At 40.1% G+C, this 13,242-nt stretch overlaps 1 protein-coding gene across 1 annotated transcript; it reads left to right on the top strand.

Annotated features, from left to right (window-relative positions):
• The first annotated feature begins 7,694 nt into the window (after positions 1-7,694).
• LOC114890300 (craniofacial development protein 1-like) lies at positions 7,695-13,033 on the top strand. The gene is made up of 2 exons (XM_029213727.1): positions 7,695-7,823; positions 12,201-13,033. Exons 1-2 carry the CDS (start codon positions 7,695-7,697, stop codon positions 12,993-12,995), a joined length of 924 nt encoding a protein of 307 aa, XP_029069560.1. The 3' UTR covers positions 12,996-13,033.
• Positions 13,034-13,242: the final 209 nt, after the last annotated feature.

Raw genomic sequence — 13,242 nt, 5'->3', positions numbered from 1 at the left:
CTTGAAACCACATCTTTGTCTAGCTTCTTCTTTGCCCTGTCCTCTTTTCCTCCCCTCTTTAAAGGTTTATCCTGAGAGCATTCCCTGAATAAATCACTTGTTTTAGATTCTCTGCCTCGTATTCCGCTTCTAGGGAACCCAATTTAAGCCAATTCGTACCAGAAATGAGTCCTATAAAGCAAACTCTAAAGATGTAATTCTGGAGTTGGATCATATACCAGCTGAATGGCGATGAAGACCCTGTCCCTAATGACAAGCAGTGTGTTGATAGTTTCTTGGATGTCATAGTAGTACAATTGCTAAGATGATGGAAGTGCACTAGCTTTTACAGGGTCTCTGACATTTGAGAGACAGAGAGAAAATAATAAAATTAAGGGATATGGAATTGGGTGACTACTGGTGAGTGCCTGCTGGTGCATTCTGGAGAGAAAATAACTCATCATCTATTAAAGGTAAGTGTGAAAGTCAGAGGTCTTCCTTGGCAGCCTTTAAAGAGATCCTTATCACCTGCAACTGAAAGGCCTACTGAGCTGCTGAATAGGCAAAGGACTTGATATTGAGAATAGCAGAACTTCAGAGAAAGCTGAATTCACAGCCTAGGTGACTCTGGATGCCATGTAAGACACACAAGCTTCAGAGAGTAGGAAAGATAAGCCATACAGAGATCCAGTGGCTTGTCACATCTGTGACCCTTTTAGGGAGTCAATGGTCTGGGGCACCGGTCCAAGGTAAAGGGGAAATTATTTTACCTTGTGCATTCTACCATTAAATTAGAAGCAATGTGGAGCAAACATCACACTGCACTGAATGATTTAGCAAGTGATGTGGAAAGCTGCCAGGCTTCAGTAGGGACCCTGGGCAAGAAAGGCCATAGTACAAGTAGTCCTACCACTTGGATCATGTAACCCAGAAGATCCTATAATGGTGCATGAGTTATTTGTAGGAGATGAAGATATTCATGGAGTCTCTTGAAAGCCCCAACAGAAGAGTTTCAAACAGGCAACTATTTTGGAGCAAGAGCATGCCATCCGCTGCAGAGAACATCATTCAAAATGCAGCTGCTGGGGGCTTCCCTGGTGGCGCAGTGGTTGAGAATCTGCCTGCCGATGCAGCGGACACGGGTTCGAGCCCTGGTCTGGGAAGTTCCCACATGCCGCGGAGCAACTAGGCCCGTGAGCCATGGCCGCTGAGCCTGCGCGTCTGGAGCCTGTGCTCCGCAACAAGAGAGGTCGCGATAGTGAGAGGCCTGCGCACCGCGATGAAGAGTGGCCCCCGCTCACCGCAACTAGAGAAAGCCCTCGCACAGAAACGAAGACCCAAAACAGCCAAAAATAAATAAATTTATTTAAAAAAAAATGCAGCTGCTGGAATGCTACTCGGCATGGTGTATTAGTTCAGGTTCTCTGGATAAACAGACCAATAATACACAACATATATTTTATAAATACAGATAAAATTATATATATGTGTATTTATGATAGGACTTGGCCTTGATTATGGAGGCTAAGAAGTCCTCCAATCTGCCATCTGCAAGCTGGAGACCCAGAAAACCTGGTAGTATAATTCAGTCCAATGCCAAAGACCAGAAAACTAGGAGCACCAATGTCTGAGGACAGAAGAAGACGGATATCTTAGCTCAGGCAGAAAGCAAATGTACCCTTCTTTTGCCTTTCTGTGCTATTTAGGCCCTAAGTGCTTTGGATGATGCCAACCTGCATTGGTGAGGGAGATCTTCTTTACTCAATTTACTGATTCAAATGCTAATTTCTTCAGAGACACCCTCACAGACACACACATAAATAATGTTTTACAGATATCTGGGCATCTCTTAGCCCAGTCAAGTTGACACATAAAATTAACCATCACAAGTCTGCCTTCTGTCAACTTGGCATCTAAACATAAGTTTAATTTTAATTTTATTTTATATTTTTATCGAAGTGTAGTTTACTTAAATATTATATTAATTTCTGGTGTACACGGTGATCCAATGTTTTTTAGATTATACTCCATTTAAAGTTATTATAAAATATTGGCTATATTCTCTGTTCTGCACAATATACTTTATAGTTTATTTATTTTACACATGGTAGTTTGTACCTCCTAATCCCCTGCCCCTAACTTGCCCCTCCCTCTTTCCCTCTCCCCACTGGTAACCACTACATTGTTCTCTATATCTGTGAGTCTGTTTCTGTTTTGTTATATTCATTCATATGCTTTATTTATTTTAGATATTACATATAAATGATAGAGTATTTATCTTTCTCTATCTGACTTATTTCACTAAGCATAATACCCTCCAGGTCCATCCATGTTGTTGAAATTGGCAAAATTTCTTTTTGTGTGGGTAAGTAATATTCCATTTGTATATATATATTCCATTGTGATATATGTATATATACCACAACTTCTTTATCCATTCATCTGTTGATGGACCTTAGGTTGTTTCTATATCTTGGCTATTGCAAATAGTGCTGTTATGAACACATAACATAGTGCTGTTATGAGGTGCTTCGACGTAGTGTTTCTGTTTTCTTGGTGTACATACCCAGAAGTGGAATTGCCAGGTTATATGGTAGCTTTATTTTTAGTTTTACTTTTTTTTAATTTTTTTGCGGTATGCGGGCCTCTCACTGTTGTGGCCTCTCCCGTTGCGGAACACAGGCTCTGGACGCGCAGGCTCAGCGGCCATGGCTCACGGGCCCAGCCACTCTGCAGCATGTGGGATCTTCCCGGACTGGGGCACGAACCCGTGTCCCCTGCATCGGCAGGCGGACTCTCAACCACTGCACCACCAGGGAAGCCCCTTATTTTTAGTTTTTTGAGGAATCTCCATTCTGTTTTCCACAGTGACTGCACCAATATACATTCCCATCAACAGTGTACTAGGGTTTCCTTTTCTTCATATCCTCACCAACATTTGTAATTTGTAGTCTTTCTGATGAGAGTCATTCTGAAAAGTGTGATGTGATGTCTCACCGTGGTTTTGATTTGCATTTCTCTGATGATTAGCAATGTTGAGCATTTTTTCATGTTCATGTTGACCATCTGTATGTCTTCTTTGGAAAAAATGTCTTTTCAGGTATTTTTTCCCATTTTTAAATTGAGTTGTTTGTTTTTTTCATATTGAGTTGTATGAGCTGTTTATATATTTTGGATACTAACCCTTTATCAGTTATATCATTTGCAAATATTTTCTCCATTTAGTCGGTTTTCTTTTCATCTTGCTGATGATTTTCTTTGCTGTGCAAAAACTTTTAAGTTTAATTAGGTCCCATTTGTTTATTTTTCCTTTTTTTCGTTTGCCTTAGGAACAGATAAAAAAGAATTGCTATGATTTATGTCAAAGAGTGTTCTGCCTATGTTTTCTTCTAGGAGTTTTATGACTTATAGTCTTACATTTAGATCTTTAATCCATTTTGATTTTACTTTTGTATGTGGTGTGAGAAAATATTCTAATTGCATTCTTTTACGTGTGGCTGTCCAGATTTCCTAGCACATCTTATTGAAGACACTGTCTTTTCCCATTGTATATTCTTGCCTCCTTTGCCATAGATTAATTGACCATAAGTGCATGTGTTTATTTCTGGGCTCTCTATTCTGTTCCATTGATCTATGTGTCTGTTTTTGTGCCAGTACCATACTGTTTTGATTACCGTAGATTTGCAGTATAGTCTGAAATCAGGGCGTATGATATCTTCAGCTTTGTTCTTTTTTTCTTAAGATGGCTTTGGCGATTTGGGGTCTTTTGTGGTTCCATATAAATTTTAGGATTATTTGTTCTAGTTCTGTGAAGTGTCATGGATATTTTGATAGGGATTGCATTAAATATGTAGTTTGCTTTGGGTAGTATGGACATTTTATCAGTATTAATTCTTCTAATCCAAGAGCACAGAATATCTTTCCATTTGTATCATCTTCAATTTCCTTCATCACTGTTTTATAGTATTCAGAGTATAGGTCTTTCACCTCCTTGGTTAAGTTTCTTTCTAGTTATTTTATTCTTTTTGATGCAATTTTAAACAGGATTGTTTTATTTCTTTTTTTTCTGGTAGTTCATTTTTAGTATATAGAAAAGCAACAGATTTGCATATATTAATTTTGTATCCTACAATTTTACTGAATTCATTTATTAGTTCTAGTAGTTTTTTGGTGGAGACTTTAGGGTTTTCTATACAGAGTATTATGTTATCTGAAAATAGTGACAGTATTACTTCTTCCCTTCCATTTTGGATGCATTTTATTTCTTTTTCTTATCTAATTGCTGTGGCTAGGACTTTCAGTATATGTTAATGGAAGTGACAAGAATGGGCATCCTTGTCTTGTTCCTGATTTTAGAGGAAAAGCACTCAGCCTTTCACTAACTGTATGATGTTAGCGGTGGATTTGTCATAAATGCCCTTTATTATGTTGAGATATGTTCTCTTTATACCCATTTTGACTAGAGTTTTTGTCATGAATGGATGTAGAATTTTATCAAATGATTTTTTTGCAGCTATTGAAATAGTCATATAATTTTTATCCTTCCTTTTGATAACATGGTGTATGACTGATTGATTTGTGGATATTGAACCATCCTTGCATCCCTAATACATCCCACTTGATCATGGTATATGATCTTTTTTATATATTTTTGAATTCTATTTGCTAATTTTTCTGAGGACTTTTACATCTATATTCATTGGAGATATTGGTCTGTAATTTGCTCTTTTTTTTTGTAGTGTCTTTGTCTGGTTTTGCTATCAGGGTAATGGTAGCTTTGTAGAATGAATTTGCAAGTATTCTGTCCTCTTCAATTTTTTAGAATAGTTTGACGTATTAGCTTTTCCTTATATGTTTGGTAGAATACACCTATGAAGCCATCAGGTTCTGACCTTTTGTTTGCTGAGAGATTTTTTTTTTTTATTCCAAATTCAATTTCACTACTACTGATCAGTCTGTTCTGATTGTCTACTTCTTCCTGGTTCAGCCTTGGAAGATTGTATGTTTCTAGAAATTTATCCATTTCTTCTAGGTTGTCCAATTTATTGGTATATAACTTTTCATAGTCTCTTATGACTTTATGTGTCTCTTTAATATTGGCTGTTATTTCTACTTTTTCATTTCTTATTCTGTATATTTGCATCTGCTCTCTTTATTTCTTGATGAGCCTGGCTAAAAGTTTACCAATTTTGTTTATCTTTTCAAAAAACTAGATCTTGGTTTCACTGATCTTTTATATTGCTTTTTTTTGGGTCTGTATTTCACTTATTTTCTCTCTGATCTTTATTATTTCCTTCTTTCTTCCCTCAAGGTGTGCTACCAGCTATGACCTTGGTGGAATGTGGGGCTGGAGAGTCTAGAGCCAGAACCAGGTAGGAGCTAGGACTTCTCTTCTGCTTAGTGTCAACACTACCTTATTGGGGGTGGGATTGGGTCCCAAGCTGCTGGAGTAGAAGCCATGAGGATCCGGTCTGAGCTGTTTCTGTTCCTACTAAGTGTGTTTTCTTTCAGCTCCCAGCACCAGCACCCTCACCCCAGAGGTGAGCAGTACTGGAGCAAGACGGGCCGGAGTGGACACCTGGTGTGGGCCAGTGTGTGCATTGCAGTGGTCCCAGCACACCAGTTAGAGTTCCAGACCAATCCTGATCTGCTGCCTTCATGTGCACCAGTAATGGTTGCCCTTGCCCCACTCAGATGCTGTGCTGAGTCCAAACCAGCTTTGTCTCCCTCAACTGCATTCTTTCCTCGGCTGTGGCAGCCTTTACCCTAGTGTGGAGCTGCACTGAGGAGCAAGAGAGGCTGGAGAGGGCTCTAGTCCTGGGCTGGGGTGCACGCTGGGATGGTTGCAGGAAACCAGCTAGAGTCCTGGGCAGTTTTAATCTGCTCTCCCCAGCCTGTTTCTGGAGTAATCAAGTGTGTGTGCACTCCTCATGAGTGGAGTCGAGGCTTCTTACAGTCCACACGTCAGTCCACTGGTTTTCAAACCAGATAAGGGGACTCAGGCTCTGGGTCTCTGACCTATGTGGTTCAAACTGCTCATTCCCCAGGCAGGATCTCTGAGCCTGTGTCATCCCCCTTCTCTTCTGTGTCCCGTACTAGGGGCAGAGGTCCTGACATGATCACTTTTCTTCCCTTCCTACCTGACTCCATGTGGATCTTTCTTACAGCCTTGGATGTGTAAAAGTCTTTCTGATAGTCTCCAGTTTGTTTCAGTGGGAATTGCTCCACATGTGGATGTATTTCTGATGTGTTCGCTGGAGGAGGTTAACTCTGCATCTTCCTACTCCGCCATCTTGGTCTCCTCCCCTATACATATCTTCTTAAACCATAATTAATCTCCAAATAAAGATAATAACAAAGTCATAATACCACCTTACGTGATACAACTATCCTGCATACAACTGAAATTACACTACTCTTTTCTCCAGAGGAGGAAGTAAAATCCTTGAGTGATGTTTACTCTTCTCCAGCTATCCCATAACTTAAATACTATGACTTAAAATTAACAATACTTAAATGCTGATAGAAAGTCAATAAATCTTATGTTATATGGTAAGGAAATATGAGAGGAAAGAAAACAAGGCTATTTGCTTAATATATGTATAAATACACACAAGACTTATTCATAACAAATTCGGAGGAAATACTCATGATAGTTATAGTCATTATTTCTGATGCTAGTCACATGGTCATAACTGGTATTTATAAATAACTTCTTCTACTACCCATTCTGTATTTCCTCTGCCTTCAGCGAACACCTCAGCTGGTTATGGTTCTTTATGTGGCAGTGTGACCCAAACCTTCATTTCCAAAGGATCTGGTAGTTCTTCCTGGATTATGTTGTTGTGCTTTTCCATTGACCTTAATCACAGGCATGTTAATACTAAGAGATGCCCTAACGGATCTCCCGTATTTCAGACATACTTTTCCTTACCTCCGTTGTGGAGTAGTAGTCCAACTTCTCCTTGATAGTCAGGATCACAGGCAGAATAAATATCTGGCCAAGGAACATCAAGTAGCTGTGACACCAAAACTGCTCACTGCTGGTGGCTGTCAGACCCACCAAGTCATAAACTTTAGCAGCCCAAGCAGCAATTATTTATAAAAATGGAAGGGTTACATCTTAGATCAGCCTTAAGCAGTTCCAAAGGGCATAAGTGAGCTGGAAAAATAAGTGTCTCAGACTTCCATGTCACCCAGCACCGTCTCAAAACATACCACTCACACAGCTCACAACTATGGTCTCATGGGATGATTCTTCGTGACCATCTTAGGAGAAGAAGAAAATAACCCAGACTTGGTCCGTGGATAGTTCAGCCTGGTGTTTTAGTTTGGGCCCCAAATGGGCTGCTGTTACAGTACAGCCCACTCAGAGGAAGCCTTGAAGGACAGTAGTGATGAGAAAATTCGAAGAGTAGAGAGGGCTTTGGTCAGTATTATTCATCACCCAATTTTGTTGTGACTCAAAACAAAGATATACAGGAATGCATAGGCAGTGGTGAATGACTTGGTTAATTGGCTGGAGGCATGCAAGGAACAAAATTGGCAGTTTAGGGACAAAGATGTCTAAGCAAGTAGAATGTGGGTGGACATATGGGAATGGACACAAAATAAGAGGAACTTACCATATATTAACCAGGTTTGGAGGATGACTGGTCCAATAGATTATAAACCAACTTCTATGCTTGCTGAATAGACTCATGAATGGAGTAGCCATGATGACAGAGATGGAGACTACCTCTGGACCGAATAGCATGGGCTCCCTTCTCACTGAAGTTGATCTAGCTAATGCCCCAGCTAAATGTCCATCCTATCCAGAAACAGATTCTAATGCTGAATCCCTGGTATGATACCATACTTTGATGAAACCAAACAGACACTTGATGGTAATTTGATAACACTGTGCCCCTCTTATCCTGACAAGGGCAATAATTTGTCTTGAGCAGAGTGATACATATTCCTAGTACGTGTTTATCTTTTTTCTTTAACAGCAGTATCTCAGTCAGCATAATATGCAAGGGCTCACAGAGTGATCTATAGAATAGGATTCCACATATTGTCTCCTCAGACCAAGAGATCCTTTTAATGGCAAAAGAAGCATGATGATGGGAACATGGCAAATAAATCCTCTGATGTTACAATATATTGAATCATTTGGAGGCTGCTGACCTGACAGAGCATGGAAATGCCCATTTAAGGTACATCTGCAATATCAGTTTGGAGATGATACCCCTTAATGGGGATACTATCCTTCAGAAAGCAGTACCTCTATCCTAAACCAATGGCCATATATGGTGCTATGTCCCGTACTATTCAATGAGTTCAGAAACCAAGTGATGGAGGAAGGTGTGACTTCACTTCTCAGTCACTCCAGGGCCCGACTGAGAGAATTTGTGTTTTCCGTTTGCTCAACTTAAGACCTTGTGGGCCTAGAGGTCCTATTTCCCAGAAGAGGGATGCTTTCACTCAAAGACACTGCAAAAGTCTCACTAAACTTAAGCCATGGCTGACAGCTGATAACTTAGAATTTTTCAAATTGACCAGCAAACAAAGAAAGGAGTTACCATACTGGCACACTTGTATACACTTGGGTATTTTAACCTGATGATCCTAAGGAGATATGGTTGTTGTTACTTAATAGAAGCATGGAGGAATATGTTTGGTACTTAGGTTAACTACAGGATATTTCTTGGTACGTCCATGCCTAACCTAATTATAAATGAACAAATACAGCAATCATTGCCTGGTAAAGGTATGGTAATGATGGTATCAAGCCTCTCAGCGATGAGATTCTGAATCATCTCACCAAACAAGCTACTGAGGCCATCTGAAGTTCTAGGTGAGAATAAGAGGAATTTAGAAGGAGAAGGAGAAGGAGATGATAAGTATCATTTAATAATTTAAAATCAATTGAAGTAAAGAAGGCTGCAATTCACCCTACTAATGCTTCTTTTACAAGTTTTTCCAGAAATTTAGACCAACCCAAGTTCTGAAGAAGCCGAGAACAGATGGGAAGAGCTTAGGCTGGGCTGCTGCGCCCATCCCCCAATGGCTGCAGGTCTTGGCTGGTAACTGCTCAAACTGGCATATTTCTCTGGAGGATCGCCCTAGGCTGATTGAAGCTGTTACACCCAAAGATTTCTGAGAAGTTAAACTATCTCCTCTCCCGGGGTCAGACAGTCCCCAGTGACTGTCTAATGCACAGATAAGAAAGTGAAGCCCTTCTTTCTCTGGGCAAGAAAACCTCTAGCTACAATCTGTGTTCTGAAGTGTCCTATGGGATTAGATTGAATGTAAACCTCTCCTGAAATCACATTTTTGCTTAATTTCATCTTTTGCCTTTTCTCACTCTCCTTACTCCCTTATAGATTTCACCTCAGAACTTCCTCAAAGATCACTTGCACAAGACTACCTGTCTTATGCTCTACTTCTAGGTTACCTGATCCAAATCAATTGGGTGAGGCAATAACTGCTTTCCTCAACCTAGGGCCACAATCTCATCTGAAGGTCATTTCCTGTAGCTACAGATCTCTTGCCTGGTTTTGGTAAAGGCCCTCTCCCTTTTCCCTTTTAGAATGCCTTGTGGTAGTGTCTTTCTCTTGTTGAGAGTCCTGAGGTCTTTACCATTCCTTTGACCTTGCTCATATCTTTGAAAACAGTCCCTTCATTTAAATATTCTCCATTGCCCCATTTGTGTGTGACACTGATTTCCCATCACAGTCCTGACTAATAAAGTAGGGATAAGCAGGGAGTGATCTGATCAGATTAACATTTAGAAAGATCAATTTGGCAGCAGTGTAGAAGAGAGTATAAGAAAGGCAAGTCTAACTGCAGAGAGATTATTTAGTGGGTTATTGTAATAATCTAGAAAATAATTGAAAATGTTTAAGTGCCAATATCCATGGAGATAGCATATTGGGGGTAAATTTGAGAGATAAGTAAGCAGTAAAATTTAAGGATTAAAATATCCTAACATCCTGAGATAAATAAAATTACGTACGATGTCTTATGAATTCATTAAACAATGATTGTGTTACTACTTCAAATACATTTACTCTTACCCTGTAAGACTTGTGGTCTTAATGGAGACTCATTCCTATTTTGGTAGTTATTATAAAAGGCAAAACAAAGTAAATGTTATACTAGAGTTATAAGCAAAAGACTTTGAAGGCACAAAATAAGGAATAGCCATCACTCTAAAGTTATAAAGTACAGAATTGCTTAATTTCCTTAACTAAATATATGTCTTCAAAGAAATTGCTGCATTACCCAAGCATCTCTGATTAATTTCTTAAAGTCTTCAAAACACCATACGTGGGTTTTTAGGCATTCACTTCCCAGGGGCAATATTTAATTACCTTAATCATATTCACTGCTACTATTAAAAGAATTACAAAGACATGTCTATTAAATATTATTTAAACTGTCATTAGCATTTGATGAGTTTAATGTGCATATAAATTGCTAACTCTAAATTTTCATATAAGTATAGTGGAGTAATGACTAATGTCTATAATATGTATATAGACTTCATAATTAAACATGCTAGATACTTTATTGCTTATCATATATAATATATATGTGAAAATATATTAATATAATATATTAAAATTGTGTATGATTATATAATTTTAGCCCAAATTTTTATTCTGGCAAAGCATTCAGAATTGAATAACTAAATTACCCCTTTCTCCTCCAGACACAAACAAAAATGTGAAAATGTAGAAAATACAGTAAATCCCCTACATATGAACAAGTTCCATTCCAAGAGGGCATTCATAAGTCCAATTTGTTAGTGGGTCCAACAAATTTAGCCTAGGTACCCAACTAAAACAATTGGCTAGATATTACTGTATTATAATAGGTTTATAATACTTTTCACACAAATAAAAAAACACACAAAATAATGAAAACACTTTTAATCTTACAATACAGTACCTTGAAAAGTACAGTAGTACAGCACGACAGCTGGCATACAGGGGCAGGCATCGAGTGAACAGGCAAGAAGAGCTACTGACTGGAGGAGGGAGAGGAGGTGGGAGATGGTAGAGCTGAAGGATCGTCAGCGATAGGAGATGGAGGGCAAGCTGCAAATTCACTCACGCCTGACGTTGATGGCACAGGTTCTGGTTCCTTGCTGGATTCAATTCTATCTTCCCTCTTGAAAACATGATCCAGTGATATCTGGGTATTAGCTCTTTTTTTCTCATCATAGATGACACAGTAGCACTGGATTGCATTCTGAATGGCTGCTGCAACCTTCATGTACCATTTTATGTTCAGGTCCTGTGCCTCAAAAACTAACAGTGCCTCCTCAGATAAAAACAATCCCCTTGCCATTTCCTGCATTGTGAATCTCTTCAGTTCTTCAGTTACTTCTTCTTCCTCTTGTCTCTCTTCATCCTTTCTCTGGGCCTCCAATTCCATCAGGCCTTCATTAGTAAGCTCCTCGTGTTGCACAGCAAGGAGTTCAGTGAAATCGTCCTCTTGCAGATCTAGCTCCAGTTTCTCACTGAGGGTCACTAAGTTGCTGAAGACCTCTTTGGACTCCTCATCCACCTTCTCAAATCCATGAAAACCGTGAATAAACTGCAAGCAAAGCTTCTTCCAAACTCCGTTCATGGCGATGGCTGTAACCTCATGCCAAGCAAAGTCAATGTTTTTTATGGCTTTGTAGATGTTACAGTCCTTCCAAAATTGTCACAAAGTTGTTCCCAATTCATCACTCACCTTTGATGCCTGACAAGAAATGTGATGTAAATAATATTTCTTGAAAGTTGCTATAACTCCCTGGTCTGTAATTTGGATAAGCAACATAGTATTTGGTGGCAGATGCACTACTTTGATGTTGGGATGAAAGTTGTCGGTGAATGGGGGTGGCCTGGAGCATTGTCGAGCAGCAAAAGAATGTTGAATGGGATGTTCTTCTCCAAGCAATATTTCTCCACCTCCTGGAAAAAGTGGTGGAAAAACCAGTCCTGGAAAACGGCCTGTGTAACCCAGACTTTGGGGTTACTCTTCCATACAACTGGGAGAGAGCCCTTGGCTATGTTTTGAAGGGCTCTTGGGTTCTCTGAATGATAATCTAAGATGGGGCTTCAGCTTCATATCACTGGAAACATTGCCACCAAACAACAGTTAGCCTATCCTTTGCTGCTTTATAGCCTGGCATCAACTTTTCCTCCTTACTGGTGTAACTTTGGTCTGACATCCTCTTCCAGTACAGTCCTGCCTCATCTACATTAAAAATCTGCTCGGGTAAATATGTGCCTTCATCAATAATTTCTCAGAGCACGCTGCGGGGGCTGCCCCAGCTGCCGCCGACCCTGCCACATCTCTGTCTATGGTTTCTCCCTAGAGCTTTGCCTTTGGGGGTAGCTGCTGCAGCTCTGTCCGCCCCGCGCCTTAGCGACTTGGAGGAATTCGACTCTGAAGATTTCTCCACCTCGGAGGAGGACGAGGACTACGTGTCATCGGGTGGAGAGTATAGTGAAGATGATGTAAATGATTTAGTGAAGGAAGATGAAGTGGATGGTGAAGAGACACAGAAAACCAAAGGGAGAAAAAGAAAGGCTCAGAGCATTCTGGCCAGGAAGAGAAAACAAGGTAGCCTCTCATTAGAAAAGGACAAGAAGGATGCCAGCGAGGAATCTGGAGGAAGTAGTAGTGAGGAGGAAGATGTAGCTGCAGAGCAAGAAAAAGGCATTGAGTCAGAGGATACGAGGAAAAAGAAGGAAGATGAACTATGGGCCAGCTTCCTCAATGACGTAGGACTAAAATCAAAAGTGCCTCCGTGTACACAAGTTAAAAGAGGAGAGGAGGCTGAAGAGACAAGTTCAAGTAAATTGTTGGTCAAAGCAGAAGAGCTAGAGAAACCTAAAGAAACAGAAAAAGTTAAAATCACCAAGGTGTTTGATTTTGCTGGTGAAGTCAGGGTGACTAAGGAAGTGGATGCTACATCTAAAGAAGCCAAATCCTTCTTCAAGCAAAATGCGAAAGAAAAATCCCTAGGCTAATAATGTCCCTTCAGCTCTACCGTCACTTCCTGCCGGGTCAGGGTTAAAAAGGTCAAGGGGCATGAACAGCCTTTTGGGGAAAATAGGAGCCAAGAAGCAGAAGATGAGCATCCTAGAGAAGGCCGAGCTGGACTGGGAGAGCTTCAAGGAGGAAGAGGGCATTGGTGAAGAACTAGCCATCCACAATTGAGGGAAGGAGGGGTTCATTGAACGGAAAGCTTTTCTAGACCGAGTGGATCACAGGCAG

The sequence above is a fragment of the Monodon monoceros genome, unplaced genomic scaffold (genome assembly GCF_005190385.1).
Source record: "Monodon monoceros isolate NGI ecotype Baffin Bay Population unplaced genomic scaffold, NGI_Narwhal_1 Super_Scaffold_11, whole genome shotgun sequence".
Classification (NCBI taxonomy): Eukaryota; Metazoa; Chordata; class Mammalia; order Artiodactyla; family Monodontidae; genus Monodon; species Monodon monoceros.
The sequence above is the reverse complement of the archived record's forward strand: the minus strand, read 5'-3'. Positions and strand labels throughout refer to the sequence as shown.